This window comes from Gadus morhua, chromosome 8 (assembly GCF_902167405.1).
Source record: "Gadus morhua chromosome 8, gadMor3.0, whole genome shotgun sequence".
In the NCBI taxonomy this organism is placed as follows: Eukaryota; Metazoa; Chordata; class Actinopteri; order Gadiformes; family Gadidae; genus Gadus; species Gadus morhua.
Window position 1 is genome coordinate 14,599,222 of NC_044055.1, and position 25,007 is coordinate 14,624,228.

Below are 25,007 nucleotides of genomic sequence, written 5' to 3' on the forward strand. Positions count from 1 at the left end.
TTGTGCTAGGGGCCCACTAATATCTATATTCAAGCATCCATAAAGTAGCATGCCATGGGTCCTTTAACTCTTCACTTTAGTTGTTCCCAAACATTTAAAATGTTCTAAATGGTGGGCATGACTACACAGTTTCCTCCATTTAGACTCTGTTCAAATCTCTTCAAAAAGATTTAAGCCGTTTAACATTACCTTACGTCTTAAACTATGTGGCTTTACTAAAACAGATTTTCTACAGATTTTCATCTTCTAGTTTCAGTTGTGTTTCCCTCCTCCAGCCGGGGTTTCTTGGAAACCACGTGTGTTGACCATAATCTCAGAGGCCCCTCCTAACCCTGCTCTGATATGGGCTTTCCTTTTACTTTAACATTCATTCTTGAGCAATGCCCTTTGCTACACACCACCTAGGTGACAGGCCACAATCTACCTAGGTTAGCTCCTCCAATTCCAGGATATAGGATGGCGATGTTTAAACCGGTTTATTGCAGAGTTTTGAGTACATAGTGCATAGAGCAGGTGATCCATGCTGCCATGTGGGTTCCTGAGTCTGTGTGTTTTTAGAAAACTCTTGTACCAAATCCTCTTCCAAAGCATCATCATTATCAAAGTACCAAAATATATTTTATTCTTATTGAAAATCAAACCTTGTTACTCCCTTTCTGAACTGTCTCTGGCTCACCTTATGTATACATTATCATGTCTAGTTCCCACTGATTCTTAGGCATATACGTTTTTGTATTTTAACTGGTATTCATATAACATAAATGTACCACAGACCGATAGTCCAGACCTGCAATAACTGTGTGTGTACGCGTGTCTGACGCACCTCGTCATACAGGCAGAGTCGAATTCTCAACTGCTTTATTCTTTACTACCCATTGTTTCATATAACTATATATAATAATATAATTAACTTTACATTCAGGGAGAAATACATGACCTGGCCCTAAAACAGATCTATAGTAATCATTGTTAATGTAATATAATATATCATAATATAAATAACCTGTTTATTAATAAAGCATTGTTGTATTATTATATGTAGGGCCTACCAATAATGATAACAATTGTCGCTATTTGTTTTTAAACAAATTACTAAAGGCCACATAGATGAATGAACTGTCTTTTAATTTCAGTTGTGTTTCCCTCCTCCAGCCCGGGTTTCTTGGAAACCACGTGTGTTGACCCATCATCTCAGAGGCCCCTCCTACCCTCTGCCGGCTCTTATAGGGCCTTTCCTGTCATATTCACTTTCAGTCTTTTAGAGACGCTCTCACAGAATCAACTTCCAAAGCATCAACATCAACAAACCAACACAATGTAAGTGCATATATGATTGTTAATTTCGAAAATAATGATACATATTGATATTGTATTGTTTATTTTATATTTGGGCTTATCCCAGCTATAATTGTAGGGATCAAGTTTAATGTTATATTATTGTAGATTGTATTAGTCTGCTTTGTAACAAGGCATTGAAGACATTATGAAAGTATAAATTAATAGATAAATGTGTCCACCTTATAAAGAAATTACTAAATAACTGTTAAGGCAAATAGTGATATTTTCCTATAACTGCGTCAATGTATTTATTTTATATATTAATTTCTACCGTGTTTGTAAAATTCTCCATTTCTTTTACATTTATTCCCCCTACATTTATTTATAACCGTATTCCCCGGACTAGAACAAATGTTGACTGCAGGAAGCAACCACAAACACAAGCTTGGGACAATTTAGACCACAATGTTGTGACATTTATTTCTAGAATTATATGAACGGAAAAAAGTATGCGTTGTGTAGATGGCAAATTGAGGCGCTTACTGAATAGCAATTCACATATCTTAGTATATGCCCCAGAGTAGAACGGAGTGGAACATGACTGTGGTTAGCTTTCATTGTAGTTGAATTGTATCCACTGTGTGACTGCAGCTTTTTGTTTCCTGTTTGATAACAATCAAGTTTTAAATTAAAAGGATGAGGCCTAAATTCAACTTACCTTGCACGCAAGAAAGTGAATACACACTGAATTTTTTTTTTTTTTTTCTTGTAGGACGGCCAAGGCAATGACTGAAAAAATCAAGAAGTATTTGGAAGAATATCAGAATGTCAAACTGGATATTGCTATCACAGGAGAAAGTGGATCAGGAAAGTCCACATTTGTTAATGCCTTCAGGGGGATAGACAACAGAGATGATAGAGCGGCCCCTACTGGTGTGGTGGAAACGACCATGAAGCCTGAGCCTTACCCCCATCCTATATACCCAAATGTTACAATATGGGATCTCCCGGGAGTTGGAACCACCACATTCTCAGCTGATCAGTACCTGGAGCACGTTGAGTTTAAAAAGTATGATTTCTTCATCGTCGTATCAGGTGATCGCTTCTCAGAGAATGATGTCATGCTGGCTCAGGAGATCAAGAGGATGGACAAAAAGTTCTACTTTGTCCGCTCTAAGATTGACGACAATCTACGTGCTGAAAAAAAGAGCCAGAGGAACTACAATGAAAAAAATACACTTCAGCAAATCAGGGGATACTGCATTCAAGGTTGGCTTTTTCTGAGTTGACTTTCTGGGTTGTATGTATACATATATATATACATATATATGTATGCATATATATATATATATATATATATATATATATATATATATATATATATATATATATATATATACATATATACATATATACATATATATATATATATATATATATATATATATATATATATATATGCAATTGCAAAAGTACAATTAGCAAAGCTGTGTTTACTTCCTGTGGCGGCTGACCCATCCTGGCTAAAGATGTAAAAGGACAAGGGAGGAGTTTTAGGCTGAACGTTTCAATTTAAAAAGTTGCCAAACAGATTTTTGGAGAAAACTAAAGTATTCTGCGCAGTTTGCAAAGCTGAATTGAATTACTACAGAACAAATTTGTCTTTGAAATATCACCTCAAAGCAAAATACCCTACAGAAACTACAGGGCTTTACCAATCTAAATTACAGGAGAGTGGTATTCAGCGGATAACGTAACCTGCCCTGTTTACACCTACCCGATAGTGGGCCCCGATGGTGCCCGATGGCTAAATCAGCAGCTATCGTTATAACATCGGCAAATAGCGTGGTTGCATCGGGAAACACCGTTACTCTTCCCGGGAACATCGTTAGACAACGGGAAGAAACAGGAAGAAATGCTCAATGATCGGGCAACAACGGGCAACATCGGCAAAGAACGAACATGTTTGTTAATTTTGGGTCTATCGGGGTAGAATCGGTTACCAGGTGTTGCTATGGGCTAATCGGCTATAATCGGGAATAGAACGGGAGTATAACGTAAGACATCGCAAATCGTTCGGGAATTTTCCTGGGCACATCGGCTATATTCGTTAATCTTCCGCGCTTTATCGTGTTTTATCGTCTTTATATCGGCAACCTCAACACACAAAAGACCCTCGAGAACCCTAAACAAATAACGATTGTGAGTGACCATTGTGGGAAGACCCTCAATCTGCCACTTGGGTATAAATAGGGGGTGATGGATGATGTCCTACTTTTATAATTACAGGGTACTTCGCCCATTTAGAACCGGCGTTCTATTATTATAAAATCGCTATTGTAATATAAATAAATATATAAATAAATATCAGTCTAAACCAGTCTCCCCTTTGCCTTCTCCCGAAATGACGCCAAATGACGCCAAACGCGTCATTTGACGTGTTTGGCGTCATTCGAAATGACGTCAAATGACGCCAAACGCACTTCGGGTGTCTTCCCTGGCATAAATCGTTATGTTATCGTTATAACATCGGGTATGTGTAAATGCTACCCCGATAAATTGACCCGATCATACATTTTTAGCACGATGTCACCCGAATCACCCCGAATTCCACATCGGTGGTCCATCGGCCATTAGCGGCCATTAGCGGCATGGTGTAAACGGGGCATAAGTGAGAAGATACCTTATGCTTTGGCTAACTGGAGAAACTGCCGCCCAAATAGCATAATAGAAGGCGATGGACTGAGAAAATCATTCAAATTGCAGCGGGAGACACAATGTACCCTTGAAAGGAACCATTCTGTCAAGACACACTGTGGGCCCTATTTTAACGGTCTGAAACGCAAGTGGGAAGCGCAAAGCGCAAGTAGCTTTGTGGGCGGTTCTACGGCGCTATCGCTATTTTACAGGCGGATAAATGACACTTGCGTCGCGGCGCAAGTGTCAAAAGGGTTGGTCTGAAGCAGCCTAGCTACCCGTAGGTGTGGTTTGGGCGTAACGTCCAACAAACCAATGAGAGTGCCAGCTCCCATCCCCTTTAAGAGCCATGAGCGCATTTTAATCGGACGAGTGGATATTTTGAAAGCGCGTCTGCAGTCTCCGATGAGACAGATCCACATGCATTTCAAACAGCAAATGGCTCAGTTTATTGCCAAATAATATGGCCTAATTCACACATGGAATAAGGGGTTTTCTTCCACAACTTCAGAAATACTGAGTCCTCAAATAAATTTCGGCAAAGAAAACGTATATGATATGCGGTAACTGTGGTTCTATTTAATATACGCAATACATTATAAACATTGTTTCTTATCAGTATTGTATGCTATCCTAATATGCATGTGTCCCCGCGGTAATAGACATTGCCATTGATTGTATTATGCGTTACGTGTTTAGTTTGCGTGTGTTTAAACAGAGCACACACGCGCGCCCCTATTCATTCATTCTTTTTAACACTCACTCGCGGTAAAACGTTTTTCACGATGAAATACTCATCAATCCTAAAAGTTATGGGCATGTAGGCCTACACGATGTCTGTGTCAAGAAAATATGTGTTTGCTGTACGGTGTTTGCAGATGCATTGATTTAAAAGTACAACTTATTACCGCTGCATCAGCTGTTCTTTCCCAAATAATTTACCAAGAATGTGCGGCTAGGTAGATGGGAGAAGCAAAGTGTACGCGCGAGGTGTACAAGCCATCCGTATGCATCGCATGCGCCCTTAAAATAGCATCTGAACAACGCGCCACTGACTTTAAACCAGGTATTCCCTGGACAGTTAGCGCAATGGTATTCAGAAACGGCAAAATGCCGTTTGCGCCAGAACACGCCTCCTCCTTCCGCCGAACCGCCCCTTGGGGCGCATGATCAATCCCTAATTTACCGGCGAGTGGCGGTGGTGGGAAAAGAACGCTCTGCGCCAGTTGTAAACTAGCAACGACACATGCGCCAGTGACTAAGTCACTTGCGCCGGATGCAAGATAGGGCCCTGTATGTGTAGGCGAGAGGGCAATGATGATTAAACAATAGTATTTGAATTGAAATACTTCCTTTGTGTTTATTCTACATTAATTCACATTTTAATATCCATTATTTGTAATCTTAAGAAGAAATAAAGAGATCTTGATTCATCAAAGCAAATTGTGCGATTAGTAAAAAAAGAAATCAATTGAAAGCACTAACATATATATATATATATACATACATATATATATACACATACATAACACTTAAATGTTTCTAGATAAGAATAGAAGATGACTTTGACACTTGATCGGCTATGCTGAGTCACATGACACTTCGCTACAGTACAGTTTAAACCTGTATTCCCTCACGACTTTCTAACCCCATTAAGTTCAACCTGTATTCCTTTTCCAACAGAACTTGAAAAACAAGGTTTGGCGTCTTCTCAGGTCTTCCTGGTGTCTAGTTTTCATCTCCATTTGTACGACTTCTCAACCATCCAGGACACCATGGAGGAAGAGCTTTCTTCACTGAAGAAATATGCGCTGACCTTGGCCTTTCCCAACATCAACCAGAGCAGCATTAGCAAGAAGAAAGAGGTTTTCAGATCACAAATAATCTACTATGTTATTCTGTCTGCAGCTGTAGCAGTTGTACCCATCCCAGGGTTGTCCTTTTGTGTTGATTTAGTCGTTCTAGACGGTCTTTTTAAAAGCTATTTGATTGGGTTTGGTCTTGACGTAGTGACGCTCAATAAACTTTCAACTATATCAAACATCCCTTTAGAAGATTTAATGGCAGAATGTAAATGTACTTTGTCTGGACAAGAAATCACTGCAACGCTTGTTGTTAAATTTCTGACTTCTTTTGAACGGATGGGGATGACTACGGCAGAGGAAGATTACTCTATGATTTCCATTCTTGGAGACTGGATAGCCGCTCGAAGGTCTTTCGTTTTCTTGAAGGAATTTTTGAATAGTCTTCTTGATGGCCTATTTGATGATGCAATAAATGTTCAGAAAAAAGTAGGCATTAGCAAGGAGGAACAATAGCTTAAACTAAAACAAATGTTTGAAAATGCAACAGGGAAAAACTAATTAAATTGTCAGTAATAAAAAGTGTGTTTGTTCATCTTCTGATTATATTTTTAGTACAGGTGAAACATGCCGAAAATCATTTGGTTAATTTTTTTTTCAATGGGCATGATATGTCCAGGCCTGTTTTATCCACAGCAGGACTAACAGGGCCAGTGCCCAGGTGCCTATAGCCCCGGGAAGGACCTGGACCCAAAGGGTATTTTTAATATTAATTAATAGATATTTTAAGACCTCATTCTTTTGTCCTGTATGTTAAGGCTAACTAATTAATGTCACAGTAAAGTTAAACGTTGCCTGCCGTATGAATGTATTTACCATATGCTTAAAGGAAGCCATTATCTGGCCCATGTATCTCCATTTACTCCCTTTGACACCCCTGAGATGAACCCTGGTTAGTTATACTGACTTATATGTTAAAGTGAACTAGTTCATATTACAGTCAGGGTCAAACACTGCCTGCTTTTTGAATGTATTGCACAATCGCATACAGTGGTATTGTTTTCAATTGTTCTATTGCCTGTTTATGCTCTGAGTAGAAGTGATGTCATTGTGCTCATGCATGTCTCATTTTTATGTTCACCCATATATGTGGTCAAGGTCATTGTTTCCTTTTGATTCTACATGGCACCTCTCATAAGCACATGTGGTATAGCATGTCTGTTTTAATTAATAAGCTGGATTTTAATCACAGTATCTCACTGCTCTACATATGATATAATTGTAATGTTTAATATGTAAACTATTTACTTTGTATCTACTTGTATCTACTGAGAATTTGGAGAAGGAGCATAAGTGCATTTACTTAATGGGGGGAGGTGTCCAATTTCTAGGCCCGGTGCATAGGGTGTTGTGATTGGTCAGGGCATGCAGGGGGAATTCAATCATTATAGAAATATAACCTGAATTCTTTGTCAAACCGATGCGATTACGTGTTTGCAAGGGACAATAAAGTATTTTTCCACCACAACAGTCACTCATAGAGAGTGGATTCATTATTATGATTTTTTATTCTAACAGATTACAGCTTTACAACAATTACAGCTACTGTTATGGATAACAATCAAGCATGACAGTAACAAATTACATGACTTTGTCTGGCTGACGTTCTCTTTCATCTCATCACTAATCATATTATGTTGAAATTACTTATTGTATATGTTGTGAAAACAAATTAAATAGTAATTCCTTTCGCCAATTGGAAATATAATTTTCTTGTTTAATTTTGGATCAGTTGGTTTATGATGAATATAAAAGTAACCATGAAATATTTACATTAAATTAATTAAAAAAGGTTTTGGGATTAAAAAATAATAATATTAACCAATTTAAAGGTCCCATGGCATGCTACTTTATGGATGCTTTAATATAGATAATAGTGGGCTCGTAACACAGTATTTGATAACGTTCCCTAAATTCAGCCGTGGTGCAGAATTAAGGCCAATACTAAGTACGCCTCCAGGCGATATTATGAATCACAAATGACTGTGTCGGGTTCTCTTACGTCTCTGGTTCTTCCACATCAATCTAAAGTAGACTGAATCGTGCGCTGCCCGCTGCCGGCTGCCCGCTACCAACACAGTCTCACTCCGAGAACGTCAAATACCGACTGTTGGCAAGGGCACTTTAGTGTCGGTCGCTGACGGGTAAAGGTACACTTCGGCGTCGTCTGCAGAAGGAGAGGGGGTTAAATTCACTACAATGTAATGCCATCCCGGGAGATGTTTGACTCTCCTCAGCTGGACGTCTGGTACCGCCATCGCTAAGAGCTAGCAAAGGCTGTTCAGCAAAGTCACAACTTTTCTCGGTTTTGGGACCTCAGTGGTGGAACGATCTCCCCTCCGTTCTCAGGACCGCAGAGTCGCTCACTATCTTCCGAAAAAGACTCAAGACTCACCTGTTCAGAGTCCACCTCGACTCTGCATAGCCACCCTCCCCCTACTGGCCACCATTGTACACTGTATTGTATTGTGTTGTATTGTATTGTATTATAGTACTTAACTGTGTAGCAACTGCAGTAGCTGCTACCATTGCTGTAACACGAGGAATTGGTTAGCCTAGCGATTGTTGTACTTGGTTCTATGAACATCCTTTCTGCACCGACAGCGATATATTGTTTCACTTCTTATGACAAATGTACTTATTGTAAGTCGCTTTGGATAAAAGCGTCTGCTAAATGCCCTAAATGTAAAATGTAAGCAGGAAAGTAGTAAGCCCCGACAGGGCTCGCTCAACCATCTTGAATTTAAGAGACCATTCTCATTGCTTCGAGGAAGTCTGGTGGACTCCGTATAGAATAAATAAATACATATATATGTATTGCATATATATATGTATTTATTACACGACTCTTCTCAATGCTCTAGAACTCTCCGTTCACTTGCATGGGTCTTCCTGACTTCCGGCGGTGAATTATTTTTTCCTTGAGAGGGAAGCATGGACCTATTATGGGGCGAAGCAAGACCTTGAATAGTTCGATGAGCAAGACACCTCCGCTTCGCGTCGGTGTCCTGTTCACCCTGTCGGGGCTTACTACTTTCCCGAAAGATGCACACAGCGTCTATTAGAGACGTAGTCGGGTTAATCCATATGGGGTCAGAACAGTCTCATTAATAATGAATGCACAGAGAAGGATTCACAAATGTATTTTTTGATTTATATATAAATTACTCTCTTCTCACAAATACATTTCAATCCACACACAAATGGATATTGGTGTGTATAAATTTAAAATTTGTCCATAAACAAAAATAGTTTCACAAACACCTTGTTTTAAATAAATGTAATATAAATCCATAAATATATGAATTAAAAAAACATTTGTGATTTTCCTCAAAATGTATTTGGATGTTGTTACATTTATATACAAACTGTTAACTTGAATTTACGAGACGCTTTTCATTTGTGAACTTGTTTGCATTTGTGTGTAAACTGGTCTGTATGTGGATTTTTGAGAATCCTGACGTGGCTGGATTCACAAATGCATTTTTTTTTTATCTTTAACGGTGTGGGTGTCAGATTGACTCGGCTGCCAGATCGACTCGGGGTCCTAGATGCGCAATAATGACGCACTTCCTGTAAACGCTGTCTTTTAAATGCGCATGCGCGTTTCATTCATTCCCATGTTATTCCCAAGTATTAACGATCTTCTTTTGTTTTCTAATCTATGAATAACAATCTAATGTACAAATTATTGATGCATATACTTGGGTTACATACAAAAGAAGAATCGGCTAACTCCATTCACTGAACGGGGCGATCCACTTTATTTCCAGCGCTCCCAAAACAGAGTCAAAACAGCGACCCACACGCAGACACTTCCGTTCTCCTCCTTCAGAATAAGAGTCCTTAACAGGAACTTGGTTACATATGCATTCATCAGTGCTTTTAGACGTGTTTCCAATGGCTTTGTTGTGCGAAAAAACGGGCTGCGTTCAATGAAAACGGATTGAGCCTTCTTTTTATGTCCATGATTGAGCCCCGTTTATAAACAACCCTTCCGGGTTTGTCCATTGGCTTGTTTCGATACGTCATCTGTAAGCGCAGGACCCCGAGTCGATCTGGCAGCCGATTCAATCTGACACCCACAACGGCACCGACAATCCAAAAAAAACAATCGAAACTAGATGCAAAAAGTGTGTAGCTCAAAATGTGACACAGCTTTTACTTATTTGCCACCTACAGATTGTAATGTACTTAAAAAAAAACATGTTTCCCATTTCCCATAGACATTTGACGGAGGGAACCGGGAGGCTCGGAGGCTGGACTGAAGAGGTCGTAACTGCAGTCATGTTATAGGCAGAAAACGAGGGCGGCATCTGATTGGCTACAGAGAATTCCTTGTTGAAAAAAATGCATTTGTGAATCTAGCGACGTCAGGAGGGTCTCAAGAATAAATACAAACAAGTTCACAAATGAAAAGCATCTTGTTAATTCAAGTTTAACAGGTTGTACCTCCAGGATGGCAAAGAGCTTCTATCCCTGTGCAATAAGGCTCCTCAACAGCTTGACCACCCCACTCCCCACCCCCCTTCATCTCCCCCCAACCCCGGCCCAGCCCTCCCTGCCCCCCATGGACTGCACTCTAATACTTGATGCACCTTAACATGGAGATATGGAGATATATTGCTTTCATTATTTTTATTATTATTTTATGAATGATATTTATGAATCTATTTATTAATTGTTATTTATTATTATTTAGCTGTGTAAGTCTGGTTGCCTCTACTGTCTCGTTGTCTTTATGGCAATGACAAATAAAGTACTTTGAACTTTGAACTTTTTTGAACTTTGTTGTATATAAATGTGACAACATCCAAATACATTTTTGACAAAAAATAATATATTTATGGATTTATATTACATTCATTTAAAAAAGGCAGTGGATCAGAAATGTGTTTGTGAAACTTATTTTTGTTTATGGATTTATTTTACATTTATACATACCGATATCCATTTGTGTGTGCATTGAAATGTATTTCTGAGAAGAGAGTAATTTATATATAAATCACAAATTACATTTGTGAATCCTTCTCTGGGCATTCATTATTAATGAGACTGTTATGAACCCATACCCAAATGCTTGGTGGGAATTTATGAGTAGTTAAATGTTTGGTTTTAAAGCGCTCAACAGGCAGTTAAAAATAACCCTTCATAGATAATGAATAACTAAAGAGGCCTACATACAAATAATAAATGATAATAGTCTAAAGTAAACAGTTTTGCAATCTATATGTAACATGTTAGGGCCCTTGCAAACATGCAAAACCGTGCAGAACTGCACTGTATACCTTAAACCGTGTAGGCCTACTGGTCCCAGCATTTCAAACCATGTAGCAAAGGCAGAATTAGCTGGTCAAAATGCTGCTTCAAATACATTTTCGTATTTGTGACGTCACCCTGCTCATTTGTACGTCAGGATGCTGTCGCCAGAGGGCGCAGCCAGCCAAGTTATTTGACACGTTCACTCACGCGGCGGCGGCGCGGCAGTGGTTATTTAAATTTTAGTCTCCGCTAGGCCTTTAACTTTAACTTTTACAACAAAAGTAAAGAGCACTTGATCAGAGAGAGAGACAGAGAAGGAGAGGGGAGGGGTAAGAGCCACATCAGATGAGCAGCAGCACAGCGCAGACAGTGCGCGTTCTATGCAGCGCTGGTTCCCTTATCACCCCTCCCTCTCCTCCGGTTGACCGAGGCTAAAGCCACCAATGTTTTAAGAATAGACCCGGATCATGTAAAAAGAACTGCTTGAGAGTCGCCTTATTATAAAAAACTGATTCTTATGCGCATGTCTTTGTAATTGTGAATGTTCATAAATCATAAATGTACCACGGAGGCTGATGGTCCAGACCTGCACGAGTTCGTGTCTGATCATCATACACACAGAATTCTCAAATGCGTGATTCGCTATAACCATGAAATCATGTACCTAATTATGTTATTATAGCTAATTATAATGTAATTCACTTTACATTCAGGGAAAATACGCTGGCCCTTAGACCGATATATTATCATCAGCTGTATTGTTAAATTAAATTATATTTAATAAAACATTGGTGTATTATTATAAAGAGGGCCTGCAACTAGTGATTCTGATTCAGATTGTTAGAACACTTAGGCCTATACAGCGTCATAAACCAAGACATGAGCAAATGTATTTTAATTCCAGTTGTGTTTTCCTCCACCAGCCGTGGTTTCTTGGAAACCACGTGTGTTGACTTCTATCTCAGAGGCCCCTCCTATCCTCTGCCTGCTCTTATAGGGGCTCTCCTGTAACGTGCACTTTCAGTATTTTAGAGACGCTTGTACAAAGACAACCTCCAAAGCATCGACATCAACAAAGCAACAAAATGTAAGTGCTGCCGTACAAGTGCATATTCAAGTGAAGAATATCTAAAGGAATGATATGTATTGAGATTGTATTTTCATATTTCTGTATTTCAACATTTATCTTTTCCGGTATTCCCCAGACTAGAAAATATGTTGCAAGCAGGGAGCAACAGTGACGATTAAAACCGTAATGTTTGTGTTGTGACAATCATTTCTAGATGAATATGAATCGCAGAAAGTACATTGTGTAGGCCTACATGGGAATGTGAACAGCATCATGACACACATCTGATAGCTCAGTATATGACCGAAAGTAAAATGAGAGCAACATGACTGTGGTTGCTTTGTAGTTGAGTGTTTCTGACTAACCTGTCGGAGTATAAAGACTGGATTTTGTCTTTCTTATTCTTAAAGGAGTGCCATGGAATCAAAAGTGATTGAAGATCTTAAAAACGCCCTGGAAAATGTTGACTTGGTCTCAGCTGTGTCAATAATCAACATCAAGTATTTGGAAGATACAAATACAATTCCACTGAATATTGCTATCACAGGAGAGAGCGGAGTTGGAAAGTCCGCATTTGTTAATGCCTTCAGGGGAATAGACAACGCAGATGAGAGAGCGGCCCCTACTGGTGTGGAAACGACCAAGCCTGAGTCTTACCCACATCCTATATACCCAAATGTTACATTATGGGATCTACCGGGAGTAGGAACCTCCAAATTCCCAGCTGATCAGTACCTGAAGCACTCTTGGTTTGAAAATGTAGATTTTTTTATCATTGTATCAGCTGGTCGCTTCAGAGAGAATGATGCCAGGCTTGCTCAGGAGATCAAGAAAATGGACAAGAATTTCTACTTTGTCCGCTCTAAGATTGATAACAATCTAAGTGATGCAAAACGGAGCCAGAGGGAGTACGATGAAGAAAAGACACTACAGAAAATCAGGGAAAACTGCATTCAAGGTTGGCTTTTCTCAGTTAGTGAATTATTTAATAATATTTTTTGGAATGTTTTAGACCATTTTGTTTTACATACATTTCAAAATGATCTATCTTTGAAAATGATAGTGATCCAGATATTTCCACATGTTTTCATCAGCAGGAAGAGAACTGTTGAAGAGCTTATGCAGTAGCAGAATGTTGACAATTTATCTGCTATGCCCAGTACAGATGAGCCTTTATTATTACCTTTTTTTATGAGTCGTAGTTAAGTCAGATAAGGTTCAGTTAAAACATGTATTACCAATAGCCTTTCTAACCACAGTATGTTCTACCTGTATTCCATTTCCAACAGGACTTGAAGAACAAGGTGTGGCGTTTCCTCAGGTCTTCCTGGTGTCTAGTTTTGATCTCCATTTGTACGACTTCCCTGCCCTCCAGGAGACCATGGAGAGAGAGCTTCCTTCACACAAAAGTGATGTTCTGACCTTGGCCCTTCCCAAATTCTGCAAAAGCATCATTAACAAGAAGAAAGAGGTCTTCCGTTCACAAATAAAGTACTATGCTTTAATGTCTGCACTTGTAGCAGCTCTACCTATCCCAGGGCTTTCCATTGCTGCTGATTTAGGCGTTCTGGTCGGTGTTGTTGGAAGCTATTTGTTCGGGTTTGGTCTCAACAAAAAGTCGATGGGGAAACCCTCAAGTGCCAAGCTTCTGGAGAATCTAAGGACAGTGATGAAGTATCTTTATTCTGGAAATGATTTAACTAAGAAGCTTGTGGTTTTAATGCTGCGTTCTCTACCACTTGTTATGTTGTGTGAGGCAGCAGAGGAAGGTTCCACATGGATTCCCTGTCTTGGAATCCCAATTTCCTTCACTTTCATTTACACATTTTTGAGTTCTGCTCTTGACAGCCTATTTGTTGACACAGAAAATGTCCGGATGAAGGCATTTGAAATGAATTAATGTCAGGTAATAAATTAGCCTTTAGCAATGTAGAACAATGAACCTTTAAACTGAATAATGTGTAATATGCAAGGGGGAAAAAAAAGGTAACTCAATAGTAAATCATATAAAGTGTGTTTGTTAATGTCTTCCAAGTTGATCTTCATTACTGGTAAAACATGATGTTGGGATAATGATTGGTTAAATATTTGTTTTGATTGGCATGCTATGTCCAGGCCTATATTATCCTATACATATACAGGATATAACCTGAACTAACGGTCACTAATAGAGAGTGGTGGAGAGTTAACACATTTTTTGATATTTTACCTAACAGATTACAGCTTTACACCGATTAATGAAACCGTAATGCATGTCAGCATTACAGTAACACAATTTTTTTGTCTTTCTTTTTCATCCCATCAAGACATCCTCTGATCGTTAAGTTGAAACGAAATGTTGCGCGTGCCTCAGAGCGAGGACTTACTCAAAACACATCCATTATTACATCCATTATTACAAGCCTGTGTGCCTACTTGCCTTATGTCAGCACATATAAGCACATATCACATCCAACCCTCGTATCAAATCTGACCACGGTCGAGCCAGCCGCTACATTTTACATTTTACGTACGCCCATACTGCGACCTTTACGGTCACTGCACAGAGAATACCAGCTTCCGGTTTTCAAATTAAAATGAGTATTAAAAGGCAATTCTGACTGGTTGCGTTATTTATATTGACTTATTTATTATTTATTATTATGGGAGGACCATTCAAAGCTAATATAAAGAGGTGTGTCTTAATCAGCCGGTTTAGTCAAGTGATCCACCACTGATTTGGAGTCATAAGGTCACATGACCTGGGCGCTATTGAGAAAGAATGCTGTATTTTTCATAGAAATATTAATATAAATTATGAGGAATATTCACATGACTACACAGAATAATACAGCATTTTAGCTCTGTAGCTCCCAGATTAGCATTCATTTATACAGATTAGCCTTTACCTTAATCAGAAGCGACCACACAGGTCTGGGATCAGCTTCCTTTGCTGTTGGTCCAGAAGCCGATGATGTGGACAGGCGATGACCTGAATTAATCCAGGATGTGATGAAGGGTGCTGGGTCGAATCTCTCCAAAGGGGTCCATTAAGTTCCACAAAAAGGAGCGAGGAGAGGCTGTTTTCACGCAGTCTATTGCGGGTCTTGCTGTCAGTGTCATTACCGTCATCAACGGCCTCTGAGCCAGGGGTGGACTGGGACAAAAATTCACCCCTGGCATTTTCTGTCCAGACCAGCCCACTACATTATCAGCACTGGTGGGACGGGACGAACGGGAATTAGTACCCTGTATGTACTTTATTAAAACAATTTAATCAAGTACATACATCCGAATAATAGTACAGCACTGCAAATAGCAGTTGTTGCTTTTTTTTGTTTTTGTTTTTCAAGTTTGTGTCTCTTGTGCTGCTGACAAGAAAGGTGGAGAAACCTGAACAGGAAGTTAACAGACATCCTGCGGTCGCTGCATCTCCAACCCCCATATCTACATATCTACAAAACCCTTCTTAAATATCACACTTGATCCAACGCTAAATTCTCTCTTGCAGTTTTTAGTATGTGAATGTGAAAATCTTTCGGTGTAAGCCCAGCATTAGTTAAAACCAGACTCGGACAATAATAACAAAATATCCTGACAAAAATCTAAATAGAAACCTATTACAGACAGTAGCAGCATTAGAGCTGAAACTCATTTGTTTCAACTGTGACTGAATCATTGTGAAACCATAAATAGAGAATTGAATTTTTGTTATCTGTAGCTGCGAGAAAAAGTCTAAGAGATGAATTACAGGTCTGAACAGATATGCATTCTCATATTAGACAATAGACTTTTTCACACAGCCATAGATAAAAACAAAAAATATAAATGTATGGTTATATTTAGGTCAATATATATATTGCCCTACTTCCTCGTCCGCAGCCAGCCAGCTACACTCCTCACCAAATTCATGACCTGCAAGAAACAGCAAACAGAACTTGTACTCAGTATCTGTGTACTGAGTGACAAGTATATGTAGCCATGTAGACTTTTTGTGACGTAGTGACACTTAGTGAACAAATTTGTCCGTCATGAAGGATGACTTAAGTCTCAAAAGAGCCCTAAGGCCTACCTGCATAACTGTTAATTGAGCTTAAAAGAAATGCAGATGTTTCAAATTAAAATCATCAATATGAAAATCTTCAACCAGGAAATAAACCTTTGTTTCAATCTGAGACGAAACAAGTTGCATAGTAAACTCGCGAAGTCAAGACGAATCTCTCTCTCTCTCTCTCTCTCTCTCTCTCTCTCTCTCTCTCTCTCTCTCTCTCTCTCTCTCTCTCTCTCTCTCTCTCTCTCTCTCTCTCTCTCTCTCTCTCTCTCTCTCTCTCTGGAAAACCTGTTTGACAGGAGATGATGGTAGCAGAGAATATAAAGAGACATTTATGAATTACCAATTGTCATTTTATCACACATATAGTATGTTTCTTCACATAAACCTTTAAACATATACTAACATATTGTGTTCCTCTCATCACATTAAATAGTCATCACCTCAGTAAACAATAAATGAATTGAAAGATTACAATAAATGTAATGGCAAATATTGCAAATTAAACAAATTATTTCCTATTGGTTTACTTGTATTTTGTGCTAAAATTCAAAGTATCTCATCTGTATTTACAATACAGCATGATTCTGCATCTCCATTTACAGCTCATTAGTCCATGTCAATGTTTACTGATGCTATAGCAACAAGAGACGGCTGACGTTAGAAGCTGTTAGCAATGCTAAATCATCTGAACAATAACCCATAATATCACAATTCGGCATAGTTAAACAAAATCAATCACAGCCCTTCAACTCTGGGCTAATATGTTGTCACAACAAGTATGCAGTTAATTAGTTCACATCACATCACCTAATTTCATTGTACAACTGAGAACATCTCTTTCGTGCATATGACAATAAACACTTTGAATTCAATTGAATTTAATCACATTCAATGTAAAAACGTTTTGTTTTGGACATTTCTCAAAATGTAGCATAGCTAGCCCCAGGCTAACGTTACTTAGCATATTTGCCTCCACTCGCTCGTCTCCCGGCGCAGCAGCACCAGCTGGGGTGTTGACCCCGGCTCCAAATAGGTGTGTACATTTTGAACATTTAGCAGCTTCCACCTCCAGAGAGTCGCAGTTTTTCAGCGCCATCCGGGCGTTTCTTACGCTTATCCATTTTCAGCTCCGTACCGACTCCCACGACTCCGGCCCATGCCATGCGGTCCAGGCTGGACTGGTCATCTGGCATACCGGGCATCGTCCCGGTGGGCCGTTGACCCAATGTGGGCCGGTCTGGTCCGCTATGTTTTTTTTTTTTCTCTCTCTCTAAATTCCCTCTAATTGGGCCAGCCAATGGGCAACAGAGGGCTAGCAGTGTGTGGCCAGCATCAACACATATTATTGGTCTATGTTTGTCATCGTCAATCAATCATGGGCTGACAGGCTCAGAGAGCCCTGACAGTGCTGTCAATCACAACACAAACCAGGGTGGGCTGGACCGCATGGCATGGGCCGGAGTCGTGGGAGTCGGGACGGAGCTGAAAATGGATAAGCGTAAGAAACGCCCGGATAACGCTGAAAAACTGCGACTCTCTGGAGGTGGAAGCTGCTAAATGTTCAAAATGTACACACCTATTTGGAGCCGGGGTCAACACCCCAGCTGGTGCTGCTGCGCCGGGAGACGAGCGAGTGGAGGCAAATATGCTAAGTAACGTTAGCCTGGGGCTAGCTATGCTACATTTTGAGAAATGTCCAAAACAAAACGTTTTTACATTGTATGTGATTTAAATTCAATTGAATTCAAAGTGTTTATTGTCATATGCACGAAAGAGATGTTCTCAGTTGTACAATGAAATTAGGTGATGTGATGTGAACTAATTAACTGCATACTTGTGACAACATATTAGCCCAGAGTTGAAGGGCTGTGACTGTTGGAAGTTGTGGTTGATTTTGTTTAACTATGCCGAATTGTGATATTATGGGTTATTTTTCAGATGATTTAGCATTGCTAACAGCTTCTAACGTCAGCAGTCTCTTGTTGCCATAGCATCAGTAAACATTGACATGGACTAATGAGCTGTAAATGGAGATGCAGAATCATGCTGTATTGTAAATACAGATGAGATACTTTGAATTTTAGCACAAAATACAAGTAAACCAATAGGAAATAATTCGTTTAATTTGCAATATTTGCCATTGAATTTATTGTAATCTTTCAATTCATTTATTGTTTACTGAGGTGATGACTATTTAATGTGATGAGAGGAATACAATATGTATATGTTTAAAGGTTTATGTCAAGAAACATACTATATGTGTGATAAAATGACAATTGGTAATTCATAAATGTCTCTTTATATTCTCTGCTACCATCATCTCCTGTCAAACAGGTTTTCCTGACCTAATGAGAGAGAGAGAGAGAGATTCGTCTTGACTTTGCGAGTTTACTATGCAACTTGTTTCGTCTCAGATTGAAACAAAGGTTTATTTCCTGGTTGAAGATTTTCATATTGATGATTTTAATTTGAAACATCTGCATTTCTTTTAAGCTCAATTAACAGTTATGCAGGTAGGCCTTAGGGCTCTTTTGAGACTTAAGTCATCCTTCATGACGGAAAAATTTGTTCACTAAGTGTCACTACGTCACAAAAAGTCTACATGGCTACATATACTTGTCACTCAGTACACAGATACTGAGTACAAGTTCTGTTTGCTGTTTCTTGCAGGTCATGAATTTGGTGAGGAGTGTAGCTGGCTGGCTGCGGACGAGGAAGTAGGGCAATATATATATTGACCTAAATATAACCATACATTTATATTTTTTGTTTTTATCTATGGCTGTGTGAAAAAGTCTACTGTCTAATATGAGAATGCATATCTGTTCAGACCTGTAATTCATCTCTTAGACTTTTTCTCGCAGCTACAGATAATAAAAATTCAATTCTCTATTTATGGTTTCACAATGACTGAGTCACAGTTGAAACAAATGAGTTTCAGCTCTAATGCTGCTACTGTCTGTAATATGTTTCTATTTAGATTTTTGTCAGGATATTTTGTTATCATTGTCCGAGTCTGGTTTTAACTAATGCTGGGCTTACACCGAAAGATTTTCACATTCACAGACTAAAAACTGCAAGAGAGAATTTAGCGTTGGATCAAGTGTGATATTTAAGAAGGGTTTTGTAGATATGTAGATATGGGGGTTGGAGATGCAGCGACCGCAGGATGTCTGTTAACTTCCTGTTCAGGTTTCTCCACCTTTCTTGTCAGCAGCACAAGAGACACAAACTTGAAAAACAAAAACAAAAAAAAGCAACAACTGCTATTTGCAGTGCTGTACTATTATTCGGATGTATGTACTTGATTAAATTGTTTTAATAAAGTACATACAGGGTACTAATTCCCGTTCGTCCCGTCCCACCCCTAGTGCTGATAATGTAGTGGGCTGGTCTGGACAGAAAATGCCAGGGGTGAATTTTTGTCCCAGTCTGAGCTGTCGGCTGTGGGCGGGCTTTCACCGGCAGCAGTCCCCGCAAGTGCAGCGGTGTCGGTTGTCCCCAAGCTAGCATCTGCCGAAGAACTCGCCTCTTGCTGCTCCTCAGTCATTCGTCTTCGATTTCTTTGTAAATCCGAAATTTGCGAGTAGGTTTCCCTGTTTTCTTTTAGACATGACTGCAAAACATGTAATACGAAATTGCGCGGGTCCAGCGGCTCTCCGATGTCAGATTTTAAGTGACTTTTAAGACATAGCGCCCCCACGCTTCAATGGTGAGGACAATAATTGCAAGCAGGCCGGTATCTTTATGAAGATGATGAATCACCCTCATGCACAAATCATAGGTTAAAAATAGCCACATTTTACACGTGATGCAATACCAAAACAAAAAGGAAATGTATGGGAAAAAACAGCATTTTGCCAATATTTTAGAGACCGCCCCAAAATTTCACAAATCATGTTTTCAGGGGGGCTCGTGTCTCATTAAGGAGGGCTGAGACCCCCCTGGCCCCCCGTAGTTCGTACCCTGGCTACATTAGCCTCTTTAGCAAAACCAGCCCGAAAACAAACACAACTTTACATTGTATTGCATGCACAGCAAGACCATGCAATGTATCAATTGGTGACCGGAATAAAGTAGCAATGTGTTTAAGAAAAGTGTGTAAGAGCATTTAAAATCGACAAATAAAATGACCTACGTTGTACAAATATTAAAAAACCAGCCATTTTGTTGAGAGCGTCATCACTGCTCTCGGTCTACTCTCAGATTTTCGAAAGATGAAGAAAAAACGGGGGCGTGCCTTCGAGAAATGCCGCAAGAAAGCTGGGAGATCTTCGACTTTCAACTCGGAAGACTGGCGTTTGAGGATTCAGGAACGCACCATTAGCTTCTCCTCCGAGTTCCGTTTAACCCCTCCCCCTCCCTCAGAACGATAGTTATGTTATTATAACTCTAGTTCTATGATTGTAGGCGTAGCCGTCTAAGCTTCGCCTTATGGGCTTGTCCCGTGCGCGCGCCTGCGCGCACTGAAAATTTCAACTATGCACCAATCAGCGTGGGCACCGCCCACATTTCCCACGGTATCGTGTCTATATAAGGCGGTGTATACCGTCGCTCATCCTCCACGCTATTCTTTCAGCATTTGGAGGGTACAGCAGGTGGGAAACTAGACGGCTACGCCTACAATCATAGAACTTGAGTTATGTAAGGAATAATCACAGAGAGGCCGGGCAATAAACAGTTTGATATGCCCGGCTCGTGGACGGCTTACCTTTATCGAGCCGGGCATATCAAACTGTTTATTGCCCTGCCTTGAGGTGATTATTCTGTTTATTCTACTTCGCGCCGGCCAACATAATAAAACAATTCAAATACTTTAATAATTAGCCTTTTTCGTATTCGTATTGCATACTTATTAAATGTATACTCTGTTTACGTTCATCTCCCTCGAAAAGTAGTTCCCTTTAGAACTACGGTGAATAACGTTAGCTCAGCTGTAGGTAACTCGTTTCTATAGCAACCACACTAGGCTGGATCTGATCACTAGTTTAATAACGTAGTTGCTACATTTGTATCAAGTCAGTTTTAATGACGATCGATCAAACATGCACTCCTTGGTTTATTTTAACTATGGACCTCATGTTGGAAATGTATTTGATAGAAAACGATATAAGCGGCGTATTGATCTACTGTGCTCAGTCAGCAGCAAGTAGAACCGACAAGTCAGCGGGCAATATGCCGGATTAATGCACCCCTCCCAGCCAATCAGAATCGAGCATTCTTAAATGAAGTAGAATAAAATAACATAACTATCGTTCTATTTCATGTAGGCTACGCCGTCTAGGCTTCGCCTTATGGGCTAAGGTGAAGCTGCGAGCGGAGCCCGATCAATGTACTCCTGCTGGACCCCAGTCAAAACGACTTAAGTCACCAGAGCACATTAAGACTCAAAAAGCCAAGGATGTGTAAAACACAACAGCTTAATAAAAAACTAATTCCTCCTAGATCAAGCAAGGCAATGATCAAGAGAGAGTCTGTAAAGACTCCGGCTCTAATCCAGGAAAAGAAAAACCAGAGCAATACGGTTTCCATTAGGTCCGCTACCACCGGGGGCGGAGCTACGGAATCCGGTTCTCCAATAGGGGGTCTCTCTCGGCCGTTTCTTATTTTGAAAGAAACGGCGGGAGTGCCCTACTGGCAAACAAAACCACCTGACAATTGGCGGGCCAATAGAAAAAAACCCTAGCCTGTTTTTCATTTGAAAAATGGTGGGAGAGTAAGACTGGTAGTCAAGTCCAACTCGCCAGCCGGCGAGAGGAAATCCAATCACGCTGCTTTAAAGAACATGTCTACATTCTTAAGCCGTAAAAGGGGTCCCAGACTCCAGCACAGAGTTGCCGAGTGAACCCCTGGACATGTCTAACATGTAAAAACGGACAAAGGGGCCAGAGGAAGACCAAGACGCAGCCGCGCACATATCTTCCACCGAAACGCCCTTGAGTAGAGCCGTTGAAGCGGCCACGCTCCGTGTGGAGTGAGCTTTAACGCCCAACGGTGGCGCCAAGCCCTGCCGAGAGTAGGCTAAGCAAACACCCTCACATACCCAGCGAGAAAACCGCTGCTTAGAGAGAGCGCAGCCCCTGCTAGCGTCGCTATAACACACAAACAACTGTTGTGTGGAGCGGAACGCGGCCGAGCGATTCACGTACTTAGCCAATGCCCGCACCGGGCACAGGAGATGCAACTTCGCCTCCGCTTCACTAGAATGAGATGGGGGGTGAAAAGCCTTAAGCACAATATCCCTCGACCAAAAATAACTATAATGTTCTTCGGGAGGAACGCAGGATTAGGTCTGAGCAACGAGAAGGAGCTGTCCTCGTTTAGCAACAAGCAACTCGGGCTGACAGACAGAGCGGTTAGCTCACCGGCCCGCTTGGCAGAAACCAAGGCCAACAAGAGTGCCGTCTTAAATGACAGGGCATCCAAGGGGGCCTGAGAAAGAGGCTCGAAAGGATCCCTGGACAATCTGCGCAACACCGTGGGGAGATCCCAGCGTGGTGTAAGCACGCATGAAAAACAGGCCTAACCTGTCTAGCCCCACGCAAGAATCTCTTGACCAGTGGATGGCTGAAGATCGGTCCACCAGCCTGAACGGTACTGGCCACGGCGCTGACCGCGAGAGTGCGGCCAGCTCTGGAAACCACAGAGCTGAACGGTTCTCCGGGGCCACTAATATCAGGGACAGTCTCTCCTGTCTGACCCGTTCCAGAAGAGGAAGGATCAGCTGGAGCGGGGGAAAACGCATACAAGAGAGCCCGCGGCCAAGGTGTGTGTGCCAACGCATCTACCCCAAACGGGGGAAGATCCCGAGGGCTGAGGGAGAACCACCACCTGCAGTGCGTGTTCTCCCTGAGCGCGAAGAGGTCCACCTGCGCTGTCCCGAACCTCTGCCAGATCAGTCTGACAACGTCGGGATGTAACCGCCACTCGTCTCGGCGGGGACCGCCTCGAGACATGAGGTCCGCCCCAAAGTTCTGGGCGCCCGCGATATGCAGGGCTCTCAGACTGACGAGATACTGATGAGCCCAAAGCCAGAGCTAGACCGCCTTTCGGTGGAGAGCAGGGGAGCGGACTCCCGCCTGTCTGTTGATGTACGCCGCCGCCGACGCGCCGTCTGTCCTGATCAGAACGTGGCGGCCGCGCACCAGGTGAAAGAAATGCAACAGCACTTTCCTCACAGTGTCGAGCTCCAACACATTTATGTGTGCTGTAGGGGTCGTGCGCCACTCGTCTCCGACCGAGTGAGAGAGGCACGTTCCTCCCCAACCCGTCAACGAGGCGTCCGTGAAGACCACTACGTAGGACTCCACCCTTCCCAGGGGAACACCCCTGAGAAGGGCGGAGGGTCTTTTCCAATATTCCAGGTCTGGCGACACCGAACGGGGAACGAGGAGCACCCTGAGCTTGTGTCGCCTGGGGTCCATCCGTTGGCGAGCAAACCACCGCTGGAGTCTGCGCATAAAGAGCAGACCCAGGGGGACCACGGGGTGGGCAGCTGCCATCAGCCCTAACAGGCGCATGGTGGACAGTGCGGTCACGTTTCTGTGAACGCGAAAAACGGGAGAGCGCTGACAGGATGGCGTCTCGCCGAGGAGGCGAAAGCATCGCAGTCATGGTGGCTGAGTCTAGGCAAAGCCCCAAGTAGACTGTCTGCCGGCTGGGGAGCGGGGAGCTCTTCTCCCAGTTGATGGCAAAACCAAGGAAGGCGAGATGGTTTATCACCAACATGGTGTCCCTTCTCGCGGTCTCTTCTGAGTTGCTCAAAATAAGCAGGTCGTCTAGGTAGAAGAGAATCCTCTTTCCCTGACGCCTGAGCGGTTCCAACGCCGTCTCCACACACTTCGAGAAGGTGCGCGGAGCCAGGGAATAGCCGAACGGCAGACACTGGAACTCGTACGCCATCCCCATAAAGGCAAAGCGGAGAAACTTCCTGTGCGCCTGCCGAACAGGGACGTGGAAGTAAGCATCCTTGAGATCCAGGGATGTGAACCAATCGCCCTCTCTCACACTCCGGAACAACGCTCCGACAGTGAGCATTCTGAACTTCCTCGTGGCAACAAATCTGTTGAACACGCAAAGATCCAGAATAGGTCTCTTTTCCCCTGACTTCTTGGAAACCAGGAAGTAGCGGGAATAAAACCCTAGGTGAGACTCGTGGGGGGGAACGACAGTGATGGCCCCCTTTACCAAGAGACGTGCCACCTCTGCTGCCAGAGCCCTGCCCGCAGCCGGGTCCCGTAGCGTGGTCTCCACGGTCCTTGGCGCTGCTCTACCCGTCTGCGGCGGCTGCTGCTGCGGCACCGGGGCTGGAGTCGGAGGCGGCCCCCTGGAACGCTGGGACCTGCCTTGACCCCGCCTCCTCCCAGCCTGCTGGTGGGAGGAGCCCGTGAGAATCGCCCCGAACCGGGAACGATTCTCACGGACTGACTGCTGGTGCGCGAGCAACGCGGACAACCGGGGACCAAATAGGCCATCAGGCGCTAGTGGACCCTGGACGAGGCTGGCCCGCTCTCGTTCCGGCACCGCAGTGTGGGAGAGCCATATGACCCTTTGAATCATGGTAGCCCACGCCATATGCCGGCCGGCCGAAACGGATATCGGCTGGCATAGCTGGAGGATGGCGCTGGAAAAGCGGGAAACCGCCAGCCATCTCGCGGCTTCCTCCGGGCCATAGGCCTCCATGTCAGCCGAGAAGGAGACCATGGCAGAGGAGAGCAGGGCGATGTTGTTGACCGCTGCCGCGGACAATCTGCTTCTGGAGGCGGTCGGGGGGCAGCGGCTTTTCGTTAGGGCGCCATCCGGCGCC

General features: G+C 42.2%; 2 protein-coding genes across 2 annotated transcripts; both read left to right on the plus strand.

The window, feature by feature from the left end:
* The first annotated feature begins 1,199 nt into the window (after positions 1 to 1,199).
* Positions 1,200 to 7,311, plus strand: LOC115549190 (interferon-inducible GTPase 5). The gene is made up of 3 exons (XM_030364244.1): positions 1,200 to 1,317; positions 2,051 to 2,547; positions 5,659 to 7,311. Coding segments are annotated over exons 1-3 (1,134 nt in total). The 5' UTR covers positions 1,200 to 1,315; the 3' UTR covers positions 6,294 to 7,311.
* A 4,745-nt stretch (positions 7,312 to 12,056) lies between these two features.
* LOC115549187 (interferon-inducible GTPase 5) lies at positions 12,057 to 14,762 on the plus strand. Its single transcript, XM_030364241.1, has 3 exons — positions 12,057 to 12,186; positions 12,579 to 13,126; positions 13,458 to 14,762. Coding segments are annotated over exons 1-3 (1,161 nt in total). The 5' UTR covers positions 12,057 to 12,184; the 3' UTR covers positions 14,069 to 14,762.
* Positions 14,763 to 25,007: the final 10,245 nt, after the last annotated feature.

Bases quoted from the DNA above. Each gene is read 5' to 3' on its own strand.
- LOC115549190 (XM_030364244.1), top strand. The intron at 2,548-5,658 runs GTTGGCTTTTTC...CTTTTCCAACAG, and splicing joins CAGGGGATACTGCATTCAAG to AACTTGAAAAACAAGGTTTG.
- LOC115549187 (XM_030364241.1), top strand. The intron at 13,127-13,457 runs GTTGGCTTTTCT...CATTTCCAACAG, and splicing joins CAGGGAAAACTGCATTCAAG to GACTTGAAGAACAAGGTGTG.